The sequence below is a fragment of the Stenella coeruleoalba genome (assembly GCF_951394435.1).
Source record: "Stenella coeruleoalba genome assembly, chromosome: 1".
Taxonomy (NCBI): Eukaryota; Metazoa; Chordata; class Mammalia; order Artiodactyla; family Delphinidae; genus Stenella; species Stenella coeruleoalba.
In genome coordinates, this window is record NC_137169.1 from 186,404,894 (window position 1) to 186,429,196 (window position 24,303).

At 39.8% G+C, this 24,303-nt stretch overlaps 1 protein-coding gene across 1 annotated transcript in view; it reads left to right on the forward strand.

Moving 5' to 3' along the window:
• Positions 1-20,502, forward strand: part of SELL (selectin L) — a 23,264-nt gene extending 2,762 nt beyond the window's left edge. Inside the window, exons 3-9 of the mRNA XM_079942875.1 lie at positions 1-144; positions 1,099-1,206; positions 7,468-7,653; positions 9,190-9,375; positions 11,287-11,415; positions 15,337-15,355; positions 19,789-20,502. The exon at positions 1-144 is cut by the window's left edge and continues 243 nt beyond it. Of these exons, the coding sequence (XP_079799001.1) occupies positions 1-144; positions 1,099-1,206; positions 7,468-7,653; positions 9,190-9,375; positions 11,287-11,415; positions 15,337-15,355; positions 19,789-19,807 (791 nt within the window). The 3' untranslated portion in view covers positions 19,808-20,502. The remainder of the gene's footprint in view (positions 145-1,098; positions 1,207-7,467; positions 7,654-9,189; positions 9,376-11,286; positions 11,416-15,336; positions 15,356-19,788) is intronic.
• The last annotated feature ends 3,801 nt before the right edge of the window (positions 20,503-24,303 follow it).

The window sequence follows — 24,303 nt, forward strand, 5'->3', positions numbered from 1 at the left end:
AAGCGGAGAATTGGGGCCACGGGGAGCCCAACAACAAGAAGAGTAAAGAAGACTGTGTGGAGATCTACATCAAGAGGGCAAAAGATGCAGGGAAATGGAATGACGACGCCTGCCACAAAGCAAAGACAGCTCTCTGCTACACAGGTAGGAGTGAGCAGACTGCTTCTCTGAGAATGACAGCACTAACCCCATGGAAACCTGGGGGAGCAGAGAAGTTGCCAGGGCATTCTGAAATAAGTCCAGTCCTCTAAATAAGCTTGAGTCACGTCACTTCTGAGCATTTTTGGTGTGGGAGGCTCGTCCCTATACCCAAAATCTATACCCCTGAACCACTTTTACAACAAGATGATAAATATATGTGGAAAGTAAGGAGGAAGAGCTAGACAATCAGTGTCGCTGATAATAAGGCAAGGAAGTGGAAGCAGAGAGATGGAACCAGCCAAGAGCTGAGGCTCATGTCACCTATTTCCTCCTCGTAAAGTAGGCGGCTTAGTGCCATGTTTCCTTCTTGGTCTAATCTTATATAATTCTATATAATGAAACTTTGCAGTGTTTCATTATCTGTGGTGTATGAAAACTTCTGTAGAGACCATGATGACAGTTCCAAAGCAATCAGCATTTTTTCCAAGTCATTCTTAACAGTGAAACATAGTTCATTTGGTCTCTTGTAAATTGGACTCTCTAGTAATGTAGCAAGTTCAGATTTTCTAATCTCTATTCAGTACTTTCTATAAAGAAAGGGATTGCCAAACATACTGCGGAAACGATTGGGGTCAGGTGATAGTTTAATACACTTACTACCTTAAAATCAAAGAAATTTCAAGAGTTTCAATGTATGTCAGTAAGTTCCCTCAAATGTTATAGAGTATTAGCATTAGTAAATTCATTCTTAAAAAAATGTCTATGGCTGTATCACAAGTATATTACATAAATAAAAATTTTAGCATATGATTTTTATGCAAAAAATGCTATTAATATACAAATAAAGTTTTCCTGTTTATTAAAGTAGTCACAGCCCCAAAGTTATCTATGTTTAAAGAAATGACTAGGAGTACTAAAAAAGTATTCATCTTAATATAATTTCTCACCCCCTTAAAGCTTCTTGTCAACCCTTGTCATGCAGCGGCCATGGACAATGTATGGAAATCATCAATAATTACACCTGCAACTGTGATTTGGGGCACTACGGGCCCCAGTGTCAGTTCGGTAAGCCACTTTTGTTCCTTTGTTTCTTCCTATGTAAAGTATTGTAGTTTATGAAAGTTGGTTGAAGGAAAATGATATTAGCCATTCTGAGAAATGAGAAGTTTTGATCAGTAGGCTATGCTTGCACAATACTGTTACCTTTCCGTAAAGATTTCATAAGTCAGCATGAAGTTTCAATTCACTTCTCAAAAAGTCTTTTTGAGCGTTACAAAGAATATTGCTTTGGGATTAAAGCTGTAAGGATTACAGTAATGAATCAGGCTTGGTAGGAATTCATAATCAAGTAAGCTTGCTGGATTCATTAGAACTCTGAAACTGAAAGAAACAATAGCATTTATCATCAGGAGGGTGAGTTACGCAGAAGGTAGTCTTGCTTTTTCACGTCATCCTCAAGATCATGACGGGGCAAGGCCAACAAGAAAAGTTCACATCATGATATACAGTATCTGTTGGAAAATATAATAATAAATCCAACGCATTTACTTGGGCTGGCATTTCAGGGGGTACAAGGACAAATCTATTACAGATCCTGACCTTAAAAGATTTACAGTTAACTAGTGGAAATTATACATGCTTATAATTTAATGTGATAGAAAGCCAGATACGCTGGAGTAAGCCTGTGGAGACTGAAAGCTGCCTAATGAAGGAATCTGCCCTTTATTTGACAATGAGAGGCCACTTAGCATCTAAACACCTTCATTTAGGGCCATTACCCTAGAAGCGGTACATAAGATGGATTGAACAAAAAGAGAGAAGCTGGAGAGCATCATCAGGGGTCTATTGAAGTCATTCAGAGTCTCAGTGGTAGGAACAGAAAGGAAAGAATACGTAGATTCAAAGACATGGAGTCTTTGACCTAGTCAACTCACTACTGAAAGAAACTTCACGTCCTTCGATCGATATTGGTTGAGTTTCAAAACTATGTTTGAAGTATCTGGTGCATAAAATAGAAAATTACAAGAAAAAAAAGCAGGGTTTGCAATGAATAGATAAAGAATTAAAGCCAAAATACATGTAAATGATCAACCAACTGGAACAGATCTGACGCATTTCAGTCAATCCCTGAGCCATGACTTCTACCAATACTTTACTTTCACTCGATTTCTAAATTTTAAAAAATTCTTATGTCATTGGCATGCCCATTTCACTCCTTTTTGAACATTTTACTCTGTTTTTGTCTTGGTCTCCATCATATCAGTCTTTCCTGGTTTTCTTTCTACCTATGATCACTTCTCCTTGGGTTTCTTCATGGGCACTTATCCAAGCTCATACACTTATTGTTATATCTCATCTTCCATCTTTTGTCCATTGCTCTTCTGACTTTATGTGCCCCCTTTGGTCAAACCTAGCAACTTATGTGGACTCACAAATCTATGTGAACTTTGGACTGACAAATATGTATCTAGCCTGAACTCCAAATATGCTAAGCATAACCTTTGGGATGCCCAAAAGACTGAAAAATCAATTGTCCCCAGCTAGCTTTCCTTTTTGTATTCCTTATCTCAGTGTATGGTTCCACGATTTATATGGGTACTCTGGTAAAAAACTCTCTCACCTCCCCCTACATTTATGCAAAGTAACACACTACTCTTTTTTTTTTTTTTAAACACCTTTATTGGAGTATAATCTTAACAATGGTGTGTTAGTTTCTGCTTTATAACAAAGTGAATCAGCTATACATACACATATATCTCTATATCGCCTCCCTCTTGAGCCTCCATCCCACCCTCCCTATCCCACCTCTCTAGGTGGTCACAAAGCACCGAACCGATCTCCCTGTGCTATGTGGCTGCTTCCCACTAGCTATCGGTTTTACATTTGGTAGTGTATATATGTACATGCCACTCTCTCACTTTGTCCCAGCTTCCCCTTCCCCTTCCCCGTGTCCTCAAGTCCATTCTCTAGTAGGTCTGCATCTTTATTCCCACCCTGCCCCTAGGTTCTTCATGACCATCTTTTTTTTTTTAGATTCCATATATATGTGTTAGCATACAGTATTTGTTTTTCTCTTTCTGACTTACTTCATTCTGTATGACAGACTCTAGGTCCATCCACCCCACTACAAATAACTCAATTTCGTTTCTTCTTATGGCTGAGTAATATTCCATTGTATAGATGTGCCACATCTTCTTTATCCAATCATCTGTCGATGGACACTTAGGTTGCTTCCATGTCCTGGCTATTGTAAATACAGCTGCAGTGAAAATTGTGGTACATGACCCTTTTTGAATGATGGTTTTCTCGGGGTATATGCCCAGTAGTGAGATTGCTGGATCGTATGGTAGTTCTATTTTTAGTTTTTTAAGAAACCTCCATACTGTTCTCCATAGTGGCTGTATCAATTTACATTCCCACCAACAGTGCAAGAGGGTTCCCTTTTCCCCACACCCTCTCCAGAATTTATTGTTTGTAGATTTTTTGATGATGGCCATTCTGACTGGTGTGAGGTGATACCTCATTGTAGTTTTGATTTGCATTTCTCTAATGATTAGTGATGTTGAGCATTCCTTCATGTGCTTGTTGGCAATCTGTGTATCTTCTTTGGAGAAATGTCTGTTTAGGTCTTGTGCCCATTTTTGGATTGGGTTGTTTGTTTTTTTGATATTGAGCTGCATGAGCTGCTTGTAAATTTTGGAGATTAATCCTTTGTCAGTTGCTTCATTTGCAAATATATTCTCCCATTCTGAGGGCTGTCTTTTCATCTCGTTTATGGTTTCTTTTGCTCTGCAAAGGCTTTGAAGTTTCATTAGGTCCCATTTGTTTATTTTTGTTTTTATTTCCATTTCTCTAGGAGGTGGGTCAAAAAGGATCTTGCTGTGATTTATATCATAGAGTGTTCTGCCTATGTTTTCCTCTAAGAGTTTGATAGTGTCTGGCCTTACATTTAGGTCTTTAATCCATTTTGAGTTTACTTTTGTGTGTGGTGTTAGGGAGTGTTCTAATTTCATTCTTTTACATGTAGCTGTCCAGTTTTCCCAGTACCACTTATTGAAGAGGCTATCTTTTCTCCATTGTATATTCTTGCCTCCTTTATCAAAAATAAGGTGACTTGGGCTTCCCTGGTGGCGCAGTGGTTGAGAGTCCGCCTGCCAACACAGGGGACATGGGTTTGTGCCCCAGTCTGGGAGGATCCCACATGCCGTGGAGCGGCTGGGCCCGTGAGCCATGGCCACTGAGCCTGCGCGTCCGGAGCCTGTGCTCCGCAATGGGAGAGGCCACAACAGTGAGAGGCCCACGTACTGCAAAAAAAAAAATAAAATAAAATAAGGTGACCATATGTGCATCGGTTTATCTCTGGGCTTTCTATCCTGTTCCATCGATCAATATTTCTGTTTTTGTGCCAGTACCATACCTTCTTGATTACTGTAGCTTTGTAGTATAGTCTGAGGCCTGGGAGCCTGATTCCTCCAGCTCCGTTTTTCTTTCTTAAGATTGCTTTGGCTATTTGTGGTCTTTTGTGTTTCCATACAAATTGTGAAATTTTTTGTTCTAGTTCTGTGAAAAACGTCATTGGTAGTTTGATAGGGATTGCAATCAATGTGTAGATTGCTTTGGGTAGTAGAGTCATTTTCACAATGTTGATTCTTCCAATCCAAGAACATGGTATATCTCTCCATCTGTTTGTATCATCTTTAATTTCTTTCATCAGTGTCTTATGGTTTTCTGCATACAGGTCTTTTGTCTCCTTAGGTGGGTTTATTCCTAGGTATTTTATTCTTTTTGTTGCAATGGTAAATGGGAGTGTTTCCTTAATTTCATTTTCAGAAATTTCATCATTAGTGTATAGAAATGCAAGAGATTTCTGTGCATTAATTTTGTATCCTGCTACTTTACCAAATTCATTGATTAGCTCTAGTAGTTTTCTGGTAGCATCTTTAGGATTCTCTATGTATAGTATCATGTCATCTGCAAACAGTGACAGTTTTACTTCTTCTGTTCTGATTTGGATTCCTTTTATTTCTTTTTCTTCTCTGATTGCTGTGGCTAAAACTTCCAAAACAATGTTGAATAATAATGGTGAGAGTGGGCAACATTGTCTTGTTCCTGATCTTAGTGGAAATGGCTTCAGTTTATCACCATTGAGGATGATGTTGGCTGTGGGTTTGTCATATATGGCCTTTATTATGTTGAGGTAAGTTTCCTCTATGCCTACTTTCTGGAGGGATTTTATCATAAATGGGTGTTGAATTTTGTCAAAAGCTTTTTCTGCATCTGAGATGATCATATGTTTTTTATTCTTCAATTTGTTAATATGGTGTATCACATTGATTGATTTGCATATATTGAAGAATCCTTGCATTCCTGGGATAAGCCCCACTTGATCCTGGTGTATGATCCTTTTAATGTGCTGTTGGATTCTGTTTGCTAGTATTTTGTTTAGGATTTTTGCATCTATGTTCATCAGTGATATTGGCCTGTAGTTTTCTTTCTTTGTGACATCTTTGTCTGGTTTTGGTATCCGGGTGATGGTGGCCTCATAGAATGAGTTTGGAGTGTTCCTCCCTCTGCTATATTTTGGAAGAGTTTGAGAAGGATAGGTGTTAGCTGTTCTCTAAATGTTTGATAGAATTCGCCTGTGACGTCATCTGGTCCTGGGCTTTTGTTTGTTGGAAGGTTTTTAATCACAGTTTCAATTTCAGTGCTTGTGACTGGTCTGTTCATATTTTCTATTTCTTCCTGGTTCAGTCTTGGAAGGTTACTACTCATTTTTCTAACTTACTATTTCTCCAATTTGTCTTCTACTTATTAACTCTACCTTATTGCCTCTATTATCTTCCTCCTAGATTACTGCAGTTATTTCTGAGCTGAGTTCCACATCTTTAAATTAGCTCCTCTCAAATATATTATTCATACCATAGGCAATCTGATCAATTTTAAATATCAAGTAAACATCACACACACGTGACCAGCCACCCTTTAATTTCTACCCACCATTCATCCTACAGAATAAAATCTAAACTCCTCAAGGCATAGAGTAATGCTTGATATATAGTAGATACTCGTTAAACCAATGAAAAAAGATAAAGGCATTTTGTCTTAGCTCCTATCTTTCTCCCTAATCTCATCTCACATCATCCCTTGCCTCCTCTTTCCTTTTAGTAACATCAAAATGCTTGTAGTTCTCCACACTTACCATATTGCTTTGCATATCAATCATTGACTTGCTCAGGGCTTTCTCATTTTGCACATGACTAACACACCTGTTTACCTGGAAGATAATAGTTCAGGGAGCATTTCTTTCAGGAAGCTTTCTTTGGATGCCAAGACAGGCTAAGCATTCCTGTTCTGTGTTCCAGTAGCTCCATATATTTCTTTCTTATTTATCCCACATTTGTTGAAGTCATCAGTTTTCTTGTCTGTATTCCCCAGTAGACTGACAGCAACTTGAGATCAGTCAGCATCTTATCACTGCGTCTGTAAGGTTGAGACTAGGCACTTGCTTGTGGGCATGAACTGTATGGGACAACGTAAGTTACTTTCATTTGGACTTGTACTGTATATGGAAAATATTAAAATTCTTCTAATTTCTTGAATTCATTCTTCATTGAACTCTCAAGAAGAAGTTTAAAATGATGGTTTAAATTTGATAAGGAATAAGACACAAGAGATGCAATATTTGCCTAAATGACATGGCAGGGCCTAAAATGTGAAGATTGAATTCCAAGTCTTAATTTGATCTATTATGCCACCAATCAGGCAAGGAAGTAGACATACTTTCTGGAGAGGACTGGAAAAATCAAAAGAACTAAAGTTCTGGAACTGAGCTAGAGATGGTGAAGGCAGAATCCAGGCTAAGATGCTTCCTAAAGCTTTTATCTTCTCCCCTTTTAAAGAAGACCAGTTATGGACACTCAGTCTTTCTCCGAACTTCCTACTTTCAACAGTCTAGTATACTGAGGGGCTTTGATGTGACAGTTATTTCCAAACTGAGCTGGTCATTCCCACTTAAACCTATCTACATTTAAAAGCTCTCTCCCCAGGTAATGCCAAAGAAAATAAGATTAGCTAATGTTTAATTAAAGCTTCCTATGAGCCAGGCTCTAAGTCTTTGACTTGCATTAAATTATTTAATTCCCACACCAACTTTAGGAAGTCAATACAATTATCATTATCCCTCTTTTAGAAGTAAAGAAGCTAAGCTGAAGGGGTTAAGTCACCGTGCTTAAAGGCACTTGGTTATCAAGTATCAGAGCTAAGATTCAAACCCAGTCATCAGGTCCCTGGAACACTGCCCAGTGTTTTTTTTTTTTCTTATTGAAGTGACTCAGTGTGAGCCTTTGGAGGCCCCAGAGCTGGGTACCATGGCCTGTATTCACCCTTTGGGAAACTTCAGCTTCACATCGCAGTGTGCCTTCAACTGCTTTGAGGGAACAGACATAGTTGGGATTGAAGAAACCACTTGTGGACCATTTGGAAACTGGTCATCTCCAAAGCCAACATGTCGAGGTGAGTAACTAACTGTTCAGACTAGAGAGTTGTCATGGCAATCCTGTGTTTATAGACTGAGCAAATGTAGTAGAGTCTTGCTAAGAAGTCTGTATCCTCTTTTGAAGCATAATTTAACCTAACTTAGATTATACTGAGATGATTTTCAAAGAGGTTATTGTTACTAATTTAAAACAAAAACCACAAACAAAAAATAACAACCAAATATCTCTGAGACTATGTCACAGAACATATATATAATTTTCAGCAATACAGTGTGGTTATACTGTATATATTTTAAATTAATTAATTTATTTATGGCTGTGTTGGGTCTTCGTTTCTGTGCGAGGGCTTTCTCTAGTTGTGGCAAGCGGGGGTTACTCTTCATCGGGGTGCACGGGCCTCTCACTATCGCAGCCTCTCTTGCTGTGGAGCACAGGCTCCAGACGCTCAGGCTCAGTAATTGTGGCTCACGGGCCCAGTCGCTCCGCGGCATGTGGGATCTTCCCAGACCAGGGCTCGAACCCGTGTCCCCTGCATTAGCAGGCAGACTCTCAACCACTGCGCCACCAGGGAAGCCCTATACTGCATTTTTATTTTATTTTTATTTTCTCATTGCTATGGCATAAATAATCAGTCTTGCTGAACGGCAGTTGAATTTTTGTTGTTCTCTCCTTTCAATAACACCTATTTTATGTGGTGTCCTACTTAACAGCAAGCAATTTCCTTTTTGGGAGTGGGGGGGCGGCTAGAGGTCTTTTTTGATTGTTTTATTTGGTTTATTCTTAAAATCATTTTTTAGATTTCCTCCTCCATGAACTCTCAGGAGAATAGCAAATTCTGTGAAAAACAAAAACACAATCTCTTGATTTTTTTGTTTTTCATTTGAAATATGGTGTTTTTTGGTTTTTTCTTTTTTACTGTCAAGAAGATTCTCTCTTTAGGGGAAAAACTGGTGGTGTCTAAACTTGCGAAGTTTTGGTTACATTTTCTACATTTATGCTTTTGACTCACTAGTTTAAGTGGCTGAATTCTCAAAAGAAATATCTAAGTCATTTTTTGAAATCATAGAACTAATTGACCAACCTGTTGAATTTTATAAAAGTTGAGGGACTTGTTTCACAGAATGGGGATGTTTTTCACAACTGCTTGGGTAGACTTTAGAAGAGGTGAAAGCGTGGAAATTCTCTACATTCATTGATAATGCACCATAAGAGCTCTTGAGGCCAAGGCCACGTAGCATAGCACTTCCAGCAGACGGAGAGTTACCAGGGCTGGGGCAGCAATCTGAAAGAGCCAGCCCTCCCCTCCTCTCCCCAGTGCTCCCCTGCCCACCCAGGGCTTTCTGCGCTCTCCTGGCTTCACCTCTGACTTACCATTCTCCATCATTCTCAAGAAAATAAACTCTGGAAGCATCATCAGAAGTAATTTCTAGAAATTAGAAATGTTAGATTCATGTCAATGGTTCCACAGTTGAGTTAGGCAGTTTGCCTAAAAACTGTTTGTCATGGGAGGGTCTCTGCTCAGAAATACTGATTTTTTTCTTTTTCACTGAAGTGATTCAGTGTGAGCCTCTAACAGCACCCGATTTTGGAACCATGGACTGTAGTCACCCCCTGGTCGACTTCGGCTTTACCTCCACGTGTACCTTCAGCTGCTCAGAAGGAGCTGAGTTAATTGGGGCAAAGAAAACTATTTGTGGATCATCTGGAAATTGGTCCAGCCCTAGTCCAATATGTCAAAGTAAGTTTGCCCCAATATATTAAAGACTTAAAGAGGTAGCTTATTGACAAGCAGATGGTGGGGAAAGATAGATTAAACTTTTAAGTTTATTTTGCTAAATGTATGTCGCTTAAAAAAAAATTGTACACATTAATTTACCATAAATTGGCTGCTCTTGCCTCTTTCTTAAATGACAGTGATTTCCTTTTTTTTTTTCAGCCAATTCTCAACTCCTCCTATCTTAGCCCTTAACATCTAAACTCACTGTCTATACTGACTTATTTCTTATCCATTTTTCTATTCCACTACAATCTCACTTCTCTGTTAGTCTACTAAAATGTCTCTACAAAAGTCGCCAATGTCCACCTAATTCCCCAAGTAATGGATACTTCTCAATTATCACTAGTCTGATGCCTCCCAAATCTGTCTGTGCATAAGAGGATGTGTCTTCCTCATCTCTATATACCCCCCACCTGACACAGCACCTGGCAATAGATGCTCAATTAATCCACGTTAAATTAGCATGTGAAAGAATAGCTACCCATGTTTGCTCCGGAGACTATCTATACCAATGACAGAAGTCTTTAAATGGTAGGATTTGTAGAAGCTGATCTCTCTGTGGCCCGGGGCCAGGAAGTGGGGTAGGGAACTGGGGACATGGCATGGAGTCTTTACGGGAGGATTGTACATCAGGTTTATGGGGCATTTCCTTTTAAGGCTGGAGTAGTGTCCGTTTCCTCATCCTCATGCAGTCCATAGGTGTCCTCTGTCTGGATCCTCTGGAAACTTGCACCTCCTTTCCATTATACATTTGGGTGTGGGGATGGAAGCACCTTGAAAGGGTTCATCAAAGTAATATGAAGAATAAGGGACAGTCAGATGCTGTGCCAATATGCAAAAGTAAGTTTCTTCAATTGGTGGTATCAGAAGATAGGTTTTTTTCATATCAGTATTTTTTCAGTAAAGGTCCCCACATGAACTTAGTTCATACTTATAAGAGGATATATAGATGTATCCTTTTACTTATTTGTGAGGGAAATGGTAGGACTACATCTTTTTTTTTTTATTTATTTATTTTTTTTGTGGTATGCGGGCCTCTCATTGCTGTGGCTCTCCCATTGCGGAGCACAGGCTCTGGACACACAGGCTCAGCGGCCATGGCCCACAGGCCCAGCCGCTCCGCAGCACGTGGGATCCTTCCGGACCGGGGTACGAACCCGCGTCCCCTGCATCGGCAGGCGGACTCTCAACCACTGCGCCACCAGGGAAGCCCAGGACTACATCATTTGAAAGACACATTAGTGCAGGTCCTTGGCATGTAACAGCATGTGCATATGTTTGCACAGCTGCTTCAAAGCATTAATAGATTCCTTTTTTTCTTTAACATCTTTATTGGAGTATAATTGCTTTACAATGGTGTGTTAGTTTCTGCTTTATAAAAAAGTGAATCAGCTATACATATACGTATATCCCCTTTGCAGCTCTATTTACAATAGCCAGGACAGAGAACAGATTCCTTTTATTGATAAGTTGCCTGGTTCAGGTCACTGGCTTTTATTTTTCCTGAAGTTGTACTTAACTTTTTAGCTCTTCTCTGTGTTTGAGTCCCAACCACTGAACAAGGCCATGGAGCTAAATACAATGATGACCACTTTTTGCCAAAATATTTAGGTACATCTCCTAGGAATTCCATGAATCACAAATCCGTGGGTTGAGATTCTATAGGCGTTGAGCTAGAAAAGCTGGTCTAGTCTTTTCTCTGCTATAGACTCATCATGCGCTTTCCCATGCTGATTCCCTCATCTGTCAAATAGCATCAAATGGACAGTTATTAGAAGATGTAACAAGGAAGAAAGTTTAATGTCATGAGAAGGCACTAAGGAAATAATGCTTGTGGCCTCATGCTACATGCCTTACTAATTTCTCTTGCAGAAGTGGACAGGAATTTCTCAAAAATCAAGGAGGGTGACTATAACCCCCTCTTCATTCCGGTGGCAGTCATGGTTACCACATTCTCTGGGTTGGCATTTATCATTTGGCTGGCAAGGAGATTAAAAAAAGGTATGTGAGTTTACCTTCATACAAAAATAATACAACTTTAAAGTGGAAAAAAACATAGAAACCCACAGGAAATTAAGTATGAGAGCCTCAGCTAAAGCAGGATACCAAGCTCTGGGTTCTATAGACATCAGTCCCTGGAGATGTGTGAAGCAGCCCAGAACACACTTTCATCAAAACAAGTTGGCTGATTTTTGCTTTTCATTCTGACAAATCTTCTAAAAATGCCTACTGTCTTCAAGGTACCTTGCTAACACCCTTGCTAGGGTGTTAACAGACAAATGAGAAATTGTAATGGTTCTTTGCTATTATTTAATTCTAAAAAAAAAAAAAGGGATATGTGATCTTGTCCTATAAGAGCCTACATGGTTTTGATTTCAGTGCAATTCCACTAGGAAGTGAATCTAATGTCCCATAAGGTTTTCAAAGCACTTCTCCCAAATACCTAGACTTGTCAAGAGTCAGATGATACCTGTCTGGTTCCTGACATGTGGGAGTTGTATTGTCCCTTAGGGAAATCCCCACATTTTCTCCCCAGTGTCTATTCGCCAAGGTTACAGCTTTAACCAAATGTACCCCATACTCATGCTTTCCATCCACTCTGGACGAGAGAAGAAGGGGAATTAAGGAGGGCTGCCTCAAGAAACTAGTATCTGCTGCTTGGAATAGTAGATGAAACACCACTGGAGAAGAACAACAGCATCGCTGCCCTCACCTCCCTCCTGAGTGTGTCCAAACCCTCAAGCGGGACAAACCTGCCAGCTAGAGGCCCACAGTCAGGCAGGCCTTGGGTATGTGCTGCCACATTTGGCCAAAGTCATCAGACAGAAACATTCAAGATTATGACATGTATGGATATTAGGCAGCTTTAAAGATAACCTTGCTTCAAGTTCAGGGGCCATCAGTGACCTCAAAACAACTGCTAAACAACTGCTCTGTGTTGCCTCTGTGGGGCCATTGTAATTTCAGTTCCATCAAATTAATTAGTATGTATTCTATTCCATGAATATAGTATGTAAAGGCTGCCCCACCACCCATTCTTACTGGCAATTGCAGGAAGATTATCTACCAATCCCTAATGGTCTTCTGCTATGACCTGATCTTTCATTCCAAATTTAAGACTAAGGGTACTAGATTAGTTTTATAACCAACCCAGAAACACAATGGACGGGGGTGCTGTTGATGTGCAAGAACTTCAGTAACTGTAAAGTAAGAGCCCTGAGCCGTTAAAATGTCTCTGCTCCTGCTCTTGGAACTTCTACTAAGGTTAGATCCCATTGTCTTAGAGTACTATGCTGTTTACTTAAATATGGCAGTAAGGCAAGAAAAGAGTGAGATTTTTCTCCCACCATTGACCATCCTTTCCATTGAGACTTAAAGACTGCCCCCAATCATCCTTTCTTTCCTCCTGCCTTGAGTGACCTTGGCAGAAGTGAGGGGGTGGAGAATAGAGTGGGTAATTTACACTTCACCCTCTGGGATAAGAGGGCTATTATCTAAGTAACCATTAAGGACTTGGGGGCTGGGAGTCACCTTAGTAAGGAGATATTCCCAAATTCCAAAATCTTTTAATAAATGTTAGTAGAATAAAAAGAATAGAATTGAAGTCATGTGTATTTAGTGGTGGGGTGCAGGAGGTGGGATGCTGCCTAAGGCTGTACTATAAGCAGTGGTGAGAAAAGCAGTGGGGTTGTTTTGCAATTTTTTTTACCTTGGAGTCATTTCTGTACAAGATCTCAAACTGATAACTTGAAAACTGCATGCCCCTACTGGGGGAATCAGTGTGGGGCAAACAGGAAACAGATAACGGGCAGTTAGGCTAGTTACAATTATGCCAACAAAGAGCACAAGAGAACAGAAGCCCCAAAAGATCACTGACTTTGTAGGAAAGTCAGGGTATCTTTAATCTCACACTAAATATTCTTCATTTGTGAAACATCTTCTGATAGCTCCAACTTTCCAGTGACTTTGCCTTCTAAAACTTTTAGTTGTAAGTTAGTTCTTTGAAACACGAAGAATATTTTTCCTATAGAGACAATTATTAGAAATGATGGATAGGTTCCCAGGCTAAACCCCTAGAGCTTTTCTAATACAATAAATCTGCATGTATACAGTATTCATCAATCTGATAATTTTATAGGCTTTTGGTGTTCCAAAAGCTGGAAAAAGGGGACAAGCAAATATTTAGAGCACAGAAGCCAATGAAATGACCAGACTCTTGACCCTTGTCCTGTCCTCAGATGGATCTTCTGAACCTGTACTTTGGCCCCTGCCCCAGTTGTCTTAATACCCAGACTTCAGCTCCTTTTTTCAGAGAAAAGAATAAGGGTGGGCTCCAGAAACATGCCTCCCTGCGCATGGGCTTGTCTAGAAATATTTTTTTTCTCCTAGCACCATCATTCTCTGATTAGGCATCATTACTGGCCCTGTTCAGTAAATGAGGAAACTGAAGCAATGATGTTTTAGGCCAAATCTCTAAAATTCCATATCAGCAGCGGCCGGAATCAGAGATCAGACTCCCATCCAGATATGCTCCCTAAAACCACTGGTCTTCAGATTAATAAGGCTCTATTTTTTGACCCACAGAAGAATTGTTTACCTGAACCAACACACAGGGTGAGAACAGGGCACAAAACTGAACACAGGCCCCTTAGTTCCCTTTTTCTTGAAAAAGAAACTTTCTCAATAGGAACAGATTCTTGCTCATGTATGTGTTTCATTGTTCCTAAAAGAAAAATATATTCATATGAAAATGAATGGAATCTGAAATTCATTCAGATTTAATTCTCCCTGCTCAAGTGCTTTTGGCTCATGTCACCAGCTGGCTAAATTTTGGAAGAAATAATTAAAGTAGTAATTTCTAACATTTTAAAGGTTTAAAACAAGAATTGAGCACTGTCTATGCTCTAGGCCCTGGCCTAAATACTTTGAATACATTTTATCAACTCAGTGAGGAAAATATAATTATCATGACCCTTTCACAGATGAAGATATGGTAGCTGAGAGAGAATAAATCGCTATTCAAAGATACACTACAGCTGGCAAAAAAGGACCTGGACCCAGACTGGATGATCTAGAGCTCTGGTTTATAGACACAGAAATATATTGCCTCCCAGTGATTTTTTTTCCCCTCCAAAAGCATTTTTTGATTTTATTTCCTCTGGAGCCTAGCCCTGCAGTTCATTCATCTACTTATTTATAGTCTGCTTTTTTTTCAAAAAGAATGTAAGATAGTTTACCAAATGCATTCAACACAGCAAATTAAAATTAGTTTAAAAGTAAGAAAAATAAGGCCAAAATTTAGAATACCAAAACTAAGTCAGAGCCAGGGGTAAAGTTAGGATAGAAGAGGGTTTCAGATCTGGCTGAGTTTCCTTGCAGCCAGTCAAAGAAGGAAACATAACCAGTAATGATACTCACTGTGTTTGTAAGATAAGAATACAGTGGTTACCCAGATGAGGCATGTAGCTCCTACCACTGAGACCTGAGTGTAATTTCTCTTGTGGATTTTCACAGAGAAGATGGCGTGAAGTGTAATGATACATATTCTTACAGTATTAGCAGCTGAATCTCTTAGGGAAGAATCTGCAGGTAGGACGAGATGGCAGATCGGGATGTGTAAACACAAGGATGGGTACATGGGGCCCGATCATCGGATAGTTCAGGCTGGACGTCTGTCTTTATGAGCAGCACAGCGGATGAAACGGTGCTCTGAGAAGCATCTGCATGAATGAGTCTGTTCTACCACTGTTCGAATTAGAACATTAAGACAGTGCCTCAAATCCCCTTAGACACCATGCGGTCCACCTCACAAATACAAAATACACTTCAAGAAACAGTTTTGAGAGAGGGAATCTCCCTTCTAAGTATAAAAAATTGAAATTGTCTCCTTTTTCTGATGCCATTTTTCTCTTCTATTTTTAGGCAAAAAGTCTCGGAGAAGGTAAGTTTTATCAGCAAGAAGTTTCGATATCTGTTGATGTCTTCTCTACCCTCTGCTTACAGAGGGTAAGTATTAAGTATCTTAATACTTCCTGTTATAGCTAGACACATTAGCTCCTTATTAGTTATTTACATGGGGTCTCATCCAAATGAAATTTCCAGATAAAGTAATAAATCTACTAACCTTCCTTAAAAGCTGTCAGTTTTTTTTAGTGCCAGAGGAGCTGAATGAATGAATGAACAAGTAATGCCCTATTAAGAAGGGGTAGTTTATGTAAAGACAGTTCTTTCTGATTGCTTCTGAATTTTCTTTGAGGATTGGAAGCATTATGGTTTATTTCTTCTTATTCTGGATGAACATGGGGGCAAGGCTAAATACAGTATTCAGGAAACATTCAAGTCAACAAGAATTTATTGAAAAACTAATGAATCCCAGGCTCTACGAAAAAGGTATAATTCCAGACACCAGGCCCTCAGCACCTAGCACAAGATGGCAAATGATCTCTGATAGGCATTGACCTTCAGAAAGGTGGGGAGGTGGGGAGCCTGAATTCTACTTGCAGTTTCCCCCAAAGAGGGGGAAGTTTTTTTGGCTTGGTCTTGAACCTCAGATTTCTTCAACTGCAGAAACACATACATGTGAAAATACAAGGCCTACCGGGCAGAAATGAAGATAGCAAAACACTTCTCAGTTTCAGGGTTTAGTGACTTGCTTTGAAATATTAAGAAGGAAGGTATAAGTCAAACGAACAATGGAGATGAGACTTTGGTGACAGACTACCCAGCTAGACAACTGGGTACCTTTCCAAATGCTGGAGGAAATGAAGCAAGATGGTGCCTGAGGAGGTTGGTTTCTTGTTCAGGCAACCATCCTACCAACCACAGATTGTTATTGACAAGTCCTTAGTAGTTTAGTGAGCTGTAGTTTAAAGTACAAAAGAAAAACTGGAGAGACAGAAGGCAACAGAGGACAATTATAAAGTAATTTATAAGCCATATGAAGGAGTATGGACTTAATCTTGAGGTCTTTGGGGTATTAGTAACAGGGGTTGAAGCAGGTGAATGTCATGCTGAAATTTGCATCTTGGGAGGATCACTCTGCATAAAAGTATGCAAACATGGGAGATGAATGACTCTGGGGGCAAAGAACTGTTTTGGAGGTATTTGAGGTTATTAGGTTAAAGCTGATGATGTCTGTCTAGGGCAATAGCAATGAGGATGAGTTCATGAGATAACTGGTGGTAGAATCAACTGAATATGATTGTTAATTGGCTAAGAGAGAGGGAGAAGAATCAAGTAAGTTGCCATGGTTCTGATGTGGGAACCGGTAGATGGTTACCATCTCTACTGTATTATTTACTGAGAAGGGAACACGAAAGAATGAGAAGTTTTGGAGGTGGCAATCATGGGTTCAGTTTTGTACCTGTTAAAATGTAGGTGTCTGTGGTTCAACCATAATCTGTTGATTCTATCTGTAGCAAAAGGGCTACCTTGGGGCAGAAGAAATGGATTTGGAGGTTCTCACATTATAGGAGGTAATTGTATCTCAGAAGCAGGTACAATCACCCAGGGAGTGTGTGCAGGGTGAGAATGGAAGAGGATGTGGGAGAGAGGGTAGGAGCCAGAGGAAGGTCAATATCAAAGAAGTCAGCTAAGGTAAAGGCGAATGGGAAGATGTTCCCAGAGATGTAGAAGGAAAATGAGGAGAGTACGGGGTCATGATCCTAAGGAAAAAGGGAAATGGAAACTATTTCAAATACTGCCACGATCCACTGGATATAATAAGGGTATCAGTAGGGAAATTGTTTTCAATGCTGAGGTCATGACAGAAGTCCTGTAGCCAGGGGTTGAGGAATCAGTGGGGTGGAGAACATAGAGGCAGAACGTATACATTATCTTTTTCATAAAACTTGGCTGGAAGGAGATGAAAGGGTCAGGAGGGGTAACTGGATGAGGACATAGGGTCAGTGAAGTTTCTTTTATTCTATGTTCTTTTATTGCCCTATCTTCCATTAGATAGTGTAGATGGGGTCCCTGACTCTTCTCTAGGCTGAACTCCCTATCTCTGTGGGCAGGAAATCCACAAGACATAAAGATTTCTTTCATGCTCACACCCACTGAGTGAAGGCCTTTTCTGGCACAATCTACCCAGAGCTGTTTCTGGCCACAGGAACCACCTGTGTTTTAATTGCCACTAGATGGAAGCAGATCAATTTTTCAGATGTCCTTGGGTGACAGGAAGAGATGCTGGCAGGAAGAGCATTAGGATTAAGTACCATATTAAGCTAATTGCCATATTAAGTTTAATGGTTCACTGATTTTTACAATGAACCAATCAATAGCTGTTTATTAACACCTTTTTGTTGGGAAAAGGTTAAGCTTGACTGAGACACCAAGAGAAGTAAATCCTTGTGCCAGACCTCAGGGAGATTATTATCTAGTTGGGAAGTTAAGACAGAAATATAGAAAAAACACTTCAGAAAAATAAAGGCAGAATATGGTAATGGTCAATGAGTTCTGTATTGAAGGCCAGACTGCTTCAGTACAGAAGATGTTTGGTGACCGCAGAAAACCTTACAAAGAAGATGGACCTGGGTTGGTTTTTTAAGGATGGATAGGATTTAGGTGTATGGACAGAAGCAGGGAAGGCAGTCTGGAAGAGGGAAATGATGTAAATGGTATGGTACTGGGACTCTGAAAACATTCAGGGGCCAGTGAGTAGAACTACCTAGAGCCCATGGTGTATTGAGGAGCTGTGAACAGAAGTTGGAAGGGAAGCCTTGCCCCATCAACACAGGTCTTGCACACTTCACCAGACATTCTAGAAGAACGTGGCAAAGAAGAATTATTTGCCCAGCTGCCTGGGGATACTTCAAATTTATTGGCCAAAGTGACAATAGAATCATAGAATTTTAACTCTGGAACGGACCTTGGCATTCAAACTCTCTTGATAATTGAGCTAATTAAATAACTTTCCTATAGTGCCTGAGCTAGTGACAGAGTTAGTTACAATAGTAACAAACATTTATCAAACATTAATTCCATGCCATGCACTGTTCTGAGTGTCTTGCATGTCTTAAATCATTAAAGATTGCCTACAAGCCTGTGGATGTAGGTACTAATAATATTTCCATTGTAAGGTGAAGGAATAATGAACTTAATTAACTACCTGAGGTCAGTGAATAAATGGCAAAGCTGAGATTTGCATCCATCTAGATCCAAAGATCATGTTCTTAACGTTTATGCTTCTAGAACCCAGGTTGGAGGTGTAAGTCACAGACACCCTCCTCCTCCAGTATTGTAATTTTTTTGCACTGAAACCATTGTGTGATGGCACTGAGGAAGGGTGGAGTGGAAGAAGTAGGGTGTGTTTCTAAAACAAGCCAAAGGTAAAATGAACACTATCACACTCAACACCATGTATCAGTTTTTTTTAAGCCCTTGAGCTAACACTCATAGTCCTCTGTGCTGATTCCTATTAGCATTTGGTTGGTGAATAACTGACTCCTCGTGCATTTGTGGTTTCAATTCTTGCTGGGTTATTTTGACTCTTCTGCAAACTGGTTCTGTTTATCACCTCATTTGGTTTCTAGAGTCTAAATTCTGCCTGGGTAAAAGCTACACCCAAGATACACAGGAAGATACAATGCCAACCTCAGAGAGGAGGTTTATATGAAATTTGGTCTTCAGAAACATTTTTATCTCTGTAATTGGCAAGCACGCTTGCAGCTGCTGAACTGTGGTTTACCCTGGCAGTTCACCATGACAGCAGAGTCTCAGAATCTGGTTCTCCCTTTGAAAGGTGTTATTCAGACATACCCTACTTGGTTCTCCCTTGTTCCCTCCAAGAATGAATTGTTTGACACACACAAGTGTCATTTTTCTTTTCACAAAACTAAATCTGTCATCATCTCCTTAAATCATATCCCACCAGAATCAGGCGTGCAGAACCTAGTACCGTACCTTTCACGAGTTTTGATGTTCTCTAACTTCTCTTTCCATTTAAATACGTCTTATTTTACTTTTCTGACTTTCCACTGTTCAAAATCTATCAAAATGCCGTTCATATTCATTAGACATGAAGATAAAGCCTGTACCGCCAAAATTTCTCTGTGTGTTCTGAGGACTAGCCACTTAAGCACTACCAGGGAGCTTGTTAGAAATGCAGAATCTCAGGCCCACCCAGACCTGAATCAGGGTGTTTGTTTCAACCCCATGTCTAGGTGGTAAGCACCTGAAAGGGTGAGAAGCGTTGCTTTAGGGTTTTCTTCTCATTCCTGTGCCTTAGTGAATGTCCTGCATCTTGTAACTCATCTGAAAGAGTTCCTTTACTCTTCTGACCTTTAGTGACCATTTACCTTTACTACCAACACTTAAATTTTTGCAACTTTTAGCCTCCTGAGTTTAATTTATTTTCTCTTGTTTATCATTCAGCATGGATGAGCCGTATTAAACGACCTGTTGTGAAAGAAAATTCTTGGGAAACTGAAGTGTCACTGGATCCTTCAAATCCCCCTCCATGCAAAGTTTTGCCTGGTGGCATCTTCTACACTGAAGATGAAGTGTGTCTATTTCAGTACATCTGAAAAGTTTTCAATACGACCAGCTGCTCCTTCTGTTTCCATCTTGCCCCATCACCCCTGCCCCCGCAAGTTTCAGTGTGCAGTTGTGGGTTTTATAGCTCAGCATTTTATTCTTTTTTCCATGGACAAACAAGACCATGGGAAAAGGATTACTGTGGAATATAAATATGCCAATTTCACTCTCTTTCTCAACTCTGGCTTCCAGCTTCAATTCTGAGCTGTACCTGATGACATATACTTTGAAATACAGCGAAAATTTGATACATATGCAACTACAGGCTCAGTTTTGTTACAGATCACATTTTACCTCCCCAGCCCTCCAGTGTACTGTGGAGATATATTCCTATAGAAAGTTTATAAAATTGATGTTACCCTTGCTTTCCAGCTCCAGCAGAGTAATGGGGATCTGCTCCAACTAGGAAAAGTCCTGTTTGCACTGAGGCCCCAGCTTCTATAAATGGAGGCCATCTTATTTAACTGCCCCCAGGCTCCCGCTTTCTTCAGCCATCTCCCCTTCTCAGTTGCCTGATTTCCACACGGAGCAGCTCATGACCACCAAGCAAAACGAGAGATGAGAAAGATAGCCTGCACTGTTGGGTTTTCTTTTTGGATTTGGGTTTTAATGTCTCGTTTTTGTTATTGGGGGTCCTTCCTCACCCCCAAATCCTCTTACGTATCCACCTAGATTCTATCTACTCTTTATGATTCATCTCGGGCATCCCCCACCCTTACCACTGTTTTCATAACAAGTCCTTAACTAGTCCAACCTGTGACAAACTCCCCTTCCTGGCCTCCTACTGCGAGCTTAGTCCGTAACATGCAATTTTGTACTTAAATACAGTTTTTAAAAAAAATGTTACCTAGTTTGTTATTATTTATTTATTTATTTTGAGATCCGCGGGCCTCTCACCGTTGCGGCCTCTCCTGTTGCGGAGCACAAGCTCCGGACGCGCAGGCTCAGCGTCCATGGCTCACGGGCCCAGCCGCTCCGCGTCATGTGGGATCTTCGCGGACCGGGGCACAAACCCGTGTCCCCTGCGTTGGCAGGCGGACTCTCAACCACTGCGCCACCAAGGAAGTCCCCCTAGTTTGTTATTTTTAAAATTATGGTATGTGTGTTTTCTCCCCAGTGAAATTCTATCCCCTTAAAGGCAGAAACTGGGCCACATCCCTGGAATGTCTAATTCATTACTTGACACAGTAATGTGCATTCAATAAATCTGAAAGAGAACACAGTGTACTGTTGATATCACTTGCTGCGAACTCTCTTTCCATGGCATGTGATAACCCATACAGATACTCAGCTACTGTCAAGGGCTGAATTCTTATAAGAGAATAGGGCCCTGTATAAAAACTAGTTGGAAATACCTCCTTGCGCCATGGCCAATACAGCTTTCATATAAACTTCTACATTTTAAGAGAATGATTTTTTTGGTAATGATTACATGTTCCTTCCTCAAAGCCGTCTCAGATTTTGCACAACACCAAGGGCTGTTGCAAAAGATTCTCCATGCTGTGCACCATAAATTGAGGATGTGCCATTCACATTCATGTAGCTTAGAATGCATCCCTCAGAGTTATACAGTGCACAACCTGCATGGACTCCCATGGCAGCCCTGACTGCAAGAGCTTATTCAACTAAGACATCAGGATCAAAGAACACAAGGGGAGGCTACTTCTTGGGGGTAAGATGTATACGGACGTAAAAACACAGTCCTATGCTTAAGCCCTAAGGCTACTATATGATCTTAGGAATTAAGTCATGCCATATTCCTTAAATAAAGATTCATAAGATTCATAAATAAATAAATAAAGATTCATAAAAGAAATTTCTCAAAGACCTTGGGTTTAAGCTTCCTGAGACTTAGTTGTAAGAATGAAATATGCCTTGTTTACTTCACAGGGTTATTGCAATGACTGATTTAGGTATGAAATTTCTTTGTGAACTGAACCTTAAGTGTAGATTTTTTTTCCCACCCAAATCTTGTCTTTCAAGCATTCTTAGTGTAGGATTCTGGGTCTTATGCAAGGTCTTGAACAGAAGCAGGTCTGAGGCCTTCTCCCGAGATTAGAAACTAGAGAGATTCCTTCACTTGTGTTCAAATTGCAACCCAGTGCTCGGATTTTCACGGCAGAAGGTCAGCTCTGCTACCTGTGCCCTTGCTGCGGTGAGATGGAAGGGAATGGTTTGGGGAATCAGACCCACTTGGTTGGGATCCTGTCTCTGCCTCTATGGGGTGAACCTGTAAGTCATTAACCTCTCTGAATTCCAGATTTATTTATGAAATAGGGATACCATTCTCTTCCTTACACAGTATGCTCCAGATTAAATGAAATAAACCCTTTCTCCCATAACCCGGAATACCAGCCTTTGTGAAATCAACAGAATCCAAGGGACACAGAATGGTCCATTCCTCTGGATTTGTTTGCCAGAGCTCAGTGGACCTGGGCTATATTATTTTAGTTTCCTCGAGAAATAGTTTATTAAATTAAGATTTAATCTTATGATTTAGCTCTGATAAGAAAAATCTGTCCCCTGAATGTTACCTGCTTCCCATGCGTGGCCCTAGTCTTCACCCCTAAGACTGTGCTCTGTTCTTTGACACATGTCTGAAACAGACCTAACTCCATAGTAATTTAATGAGAAGAGATGAGGCAAGAAAGAGGCTTTAGATCCAAACCACACTGTGGAAAATTAATTAAGTTATCCTTTGGACATCTATGCTCTTCCCATTCAAAGTTCCTATTCTCTGCAAGCACAAACCTGTAAATATTCTACTACAAACACAGACCTGTATTCAGGTTGCTTTGAAGGAGGAGTTTAAGGTAAAGAGACTGCTTCCTTAGTTTGGGAAAACAGCAGATATGAAAGAACAGCCACAAGAAGCAAAGTTGGAACAAAATATTTTGGCAGAAACAAAATATTTAGAAGAAAATCAGTACCAAAGTGACCATGAAAATTAAGCTGTCTGAGAATTTTGAGAACCCTCAGAGAGGGTTTTGGGCTTCCATAATGATCGGTAGTGTAATGCATTGTATAATCTATTAATAATAGTCCATAAAATCCATTAATAATCTGGATTTTAAGGGGCAGAGAGACCCTACCTGACATCTGGGTTACATTCCTCATAGAATTTAATCCTTGGCCACAGGTATTATTATCCCCATTTCAAATTTTAGGAAACTGAGGCTCAGAGACATTAAATAACTTAAGTCCACATGGTTAGTAAGTGTTTGTTTCACAAGTAAGGAAAGGTGATATTAAAAAGAGCTGTGTGTGACAAGGGTTTGATTTCCAAAATATACAAACAGCTCATACAACTCAATACCAAAAAACAAACAACCCAATCAGAAAATGGGCAGAAGACCTAAGTAGACACTTTTCTGAAGAAGACATACAGATGGTCCACAGGCCCATGAAAAGATGCTCAACATCACTAATTATCAGAGAAAGGTAAATCAAAACTACAACGAGGTATCACCCCACATCAGTCAGAAAGGCCATCATTAAAAAGTCCACAAACAGTAAGTGCTGGAGAGAATGTGGAGAAAAGGGAACCCTCCTACACTGTTGGTGGGAATGTAAATTGGTGCAGCCACTATGGAGAACAGTATGGAGGTTACTTTAAAAATAGAGCTACATATGATGCTGAGCATATATCCAGAGAAAACTCTAATTTGAAAAGATGCATGCACCTGAATGTTCATAGTAGCACTATTTACAATAGCCAAGACATGGAAACAACCTAAATGTCCACCAACGGATGAATGGATAAAGAAGATGTGATATATATACACAGTGGAATATTACTCAGCCATAAAAAAGAATGAAATAATGCCATTTGCAGCAACATGGATGGACCTAGAGATTATCATATTAAGTGAAGTCAGACAGAGAAAGACAAATATCATATGATACCACTTATACGCAGAATTTAAAATATGGCACAAATGGACACATTTACAAAACAGAAACAGACTCGTAGACACAGAAAACAAACTTATGGTTACCAAAGGGGAAAGGTGGTAGGGAGGGATAAATTAGGTGTTTGGGACTAGCAGATACAAACTATATAAAATAGATAAACAACAAGGTCCTACTGTATAGCACAGGGAACTATATTCAATATCTTATAATGAAAAAATATGAAAAAGAATATATATGTATAACTGAATCACTTTGCTGTGCAGCAGATACTAACACATTTAAAATAAATAAATAAGTAAAATCAAAAATAAATAAAATAAAGACATTAAACTAATACATTAAAAAATAAAAAATAAATAAAATAAATTTTAAAAATAAATAAATTAAAAATAAAATAAAAGGAGCTCTGTGTCTAATGCTGAAAAGGGAATTAAAAAA